Below are 2,042 nucleotides of genomic sequence, written 5' to 3'. Positions count from 1 at the left end.
AGGGCACGGTCCCCGAGGCGCCACCTCCGCCATCCCCGACCAACGGCGGGGACGGACGCCACCGTCCCGTCGCAGGCGATGCGAACTTTGACACGAACATGGTCATCATCCTCGCGGCGCTGCTTTGCGCATTGATATGCGCGCTCGGCCTCAACTCGATCGTGCGGTGCGTGCTCCGGTGCGGGCGGCGGATCGCGTTCGAGACAGCTGAGGAGACGGCGGCGAGGCTGGCAGCAACCGGGCTGAAGAAGAAGGCCTTGAGGCAAATACCGGTGGCGGTTTATGGGTCAGAGGGGGCGAATATCCCAGTAGCGGCGACAGACTGCCCGATTTGCCTCGGGGAGTTCGCCGACGGGGAGAAGGTGAGGGTGTTGCCTAAGTGTAATCATGGGTTTCATGTGAGGTGTATTGACACATGGCTCGCTTCGCACTCGTCGTGCCCTACGTGTCGACACTCGCTGCTTGATCGGGCGACGGCGGCAGGTGGTGGTGCTGGTCAACAGCACGCGGCGGAGGCGGCGGTGGAGGTGGTGGTTGTGGACGAGGTGAGCTAACACTTGGTTCAGCAGCCGCCGCATCTATAAAATGGACAAAAATTAATCTGTTAAGATAACTGCAAGATCTGCCTAGGGAATTGCGGATGTGAGTATTGGACCTCAACGACAAAGTGTCGTCAAGAGCTCTTGGGAAATGGACTCCAGTTGCAGAATCAGGTTAGGGGGAGGCTTTTTGAGACGGAGGCCTATAAATACCTAGTTAAGGTAACATTTAGTAAGGAAAAGATCAAGATATCTTGGGAGCAGAGAAGGAAAAAAAGAAAGACAGAGAGATTGGCAAGGGATATAGAGGTCTGGCTTCTTTCTGTAAATTATTGAGATTATAGGACAGAGAGGTTGGCTTTTGAGGACGAAAGGGAGGAAAGTAAGTAGAGGTGTGAGAGGGAATTTTGGTTAAGGCACAGGATCCCACGCCTGATCATCATATTGTAAGTGTTTGGGACCAATTCCACTTAGTTGAGCTCACATGTGTCACTGAATCTGTGAAGGAGTGGGATTTGGTTTGTGTTTTGATGTGTCAATTTGGGGTTTAGCCGAGATCTCATATCTCATAATTTAAGATAAGAGCTACTGATATTTTAACACATCCCTTGTCATAGGAAGCGAAGCATCCTTTATTCGACAAAGGGGTCGTTATCTATGATTTTTCCTAATGATCGTAAGAAGCCTAACAAGCAAGATGGATTGCCTTGATTTTATTATTATTTTTTCTTTCTTTTTGAACCCGGGTCCTCTCCTCTAAAAAGCAGCGGAGAGACCACGACTCCCATTACAATCGTTGATTTATCGAGTGGGCGTTTGTAATTTATTCTAAAATAACACTTGCTATACCCCCATAAATTGTGCTCATTTTCTAATTTGCGATGAAATACAAATCGCAACCATTAACTATAAAAATTTACACCCTACTAAACTGAGATTTGATTATAATACTATTATTCTCCCTTTCCTTTTCTTAGCTAGAACTTTCAAATATGATGAAATAAGCTTTTCTCCATCCCACTCACTAAACTGGCAAATAATATATTATATTTTCCCTCACGTTCTCTACCTTACTTTTTCATATTTTATCTTTCCTTCCATTTTCTTAGGATTTGAATCCTCTACGCTACCAAAAATATAGTTGATGGACCGCTATATAATCACAACTATTAATTATTTAATTATTTAGTCAGTGGTTATGATTTTTTTTCTTTAAGCGCAAATTAGGAATGAGTGCAATATACTGGGGGTATAGTAAATGTTAGATTTAGATTGCATCATAACTACATACAAAATAATTAACGATTGAGATTAAAAGTAGTAGCATCTCCACTACTTTTTTGTAGTGGAGATATTCCAAATTTCTTTTCTTATGAGTTGTTTGCTTTATGGTTAGTCTAGATGTAGGAAATGTATTTTGAAAAGTCTATAATTAAAATTGTGTTTGTTTGTGATAGAGATTAAAGGGGAATTGCATGAGAGATAAAATCCAATCAAAATTGT

At 43.3% G+C, this 2,042-nt stretch overlaps 1 protein-coding gene across 1 annotated transcript in view; it reads left to right on the top strand.

The window, feature by feature from the left end:
• Positions 1-559, top strand: part of LOC109830744 (RING-H2 finger protein ATL74-like) — a 4,959-nt gene extending 4,400 nt beyond the window's left edge. Inside the window, exon 2 of the mRNA XM_020398108.1 lies at positions 3-559. Within this exon, the coding sequence (XP_020253697.1) occupies positions 3-554 (552 nt within the window). The 3' untranslated portion in view covers positions 555-559. The remainder of the gene's footprint in view (positions 1-2) is intronic.

The sequence above is a fragment of the Asparagus officinalis genome, chromosome 2, assembly GCF_001876935.1.
Source record: "Asparagus officinalis chromosome 2, Aspof.V1, whole genome shotgun sequence".
In the NCBI taxonomy this organism is placed as follows: Eukaryota; Viridiplantae; Streptophyta; class Magnoliopsida; order Asparagales; family Asparagaceae; genus Asparagus; species Asparagus officinalis.
Note: the sequence above shows the minus strand (reverse complement) of the source record. Positions and strands in the feature narration are given on the sequence as shown.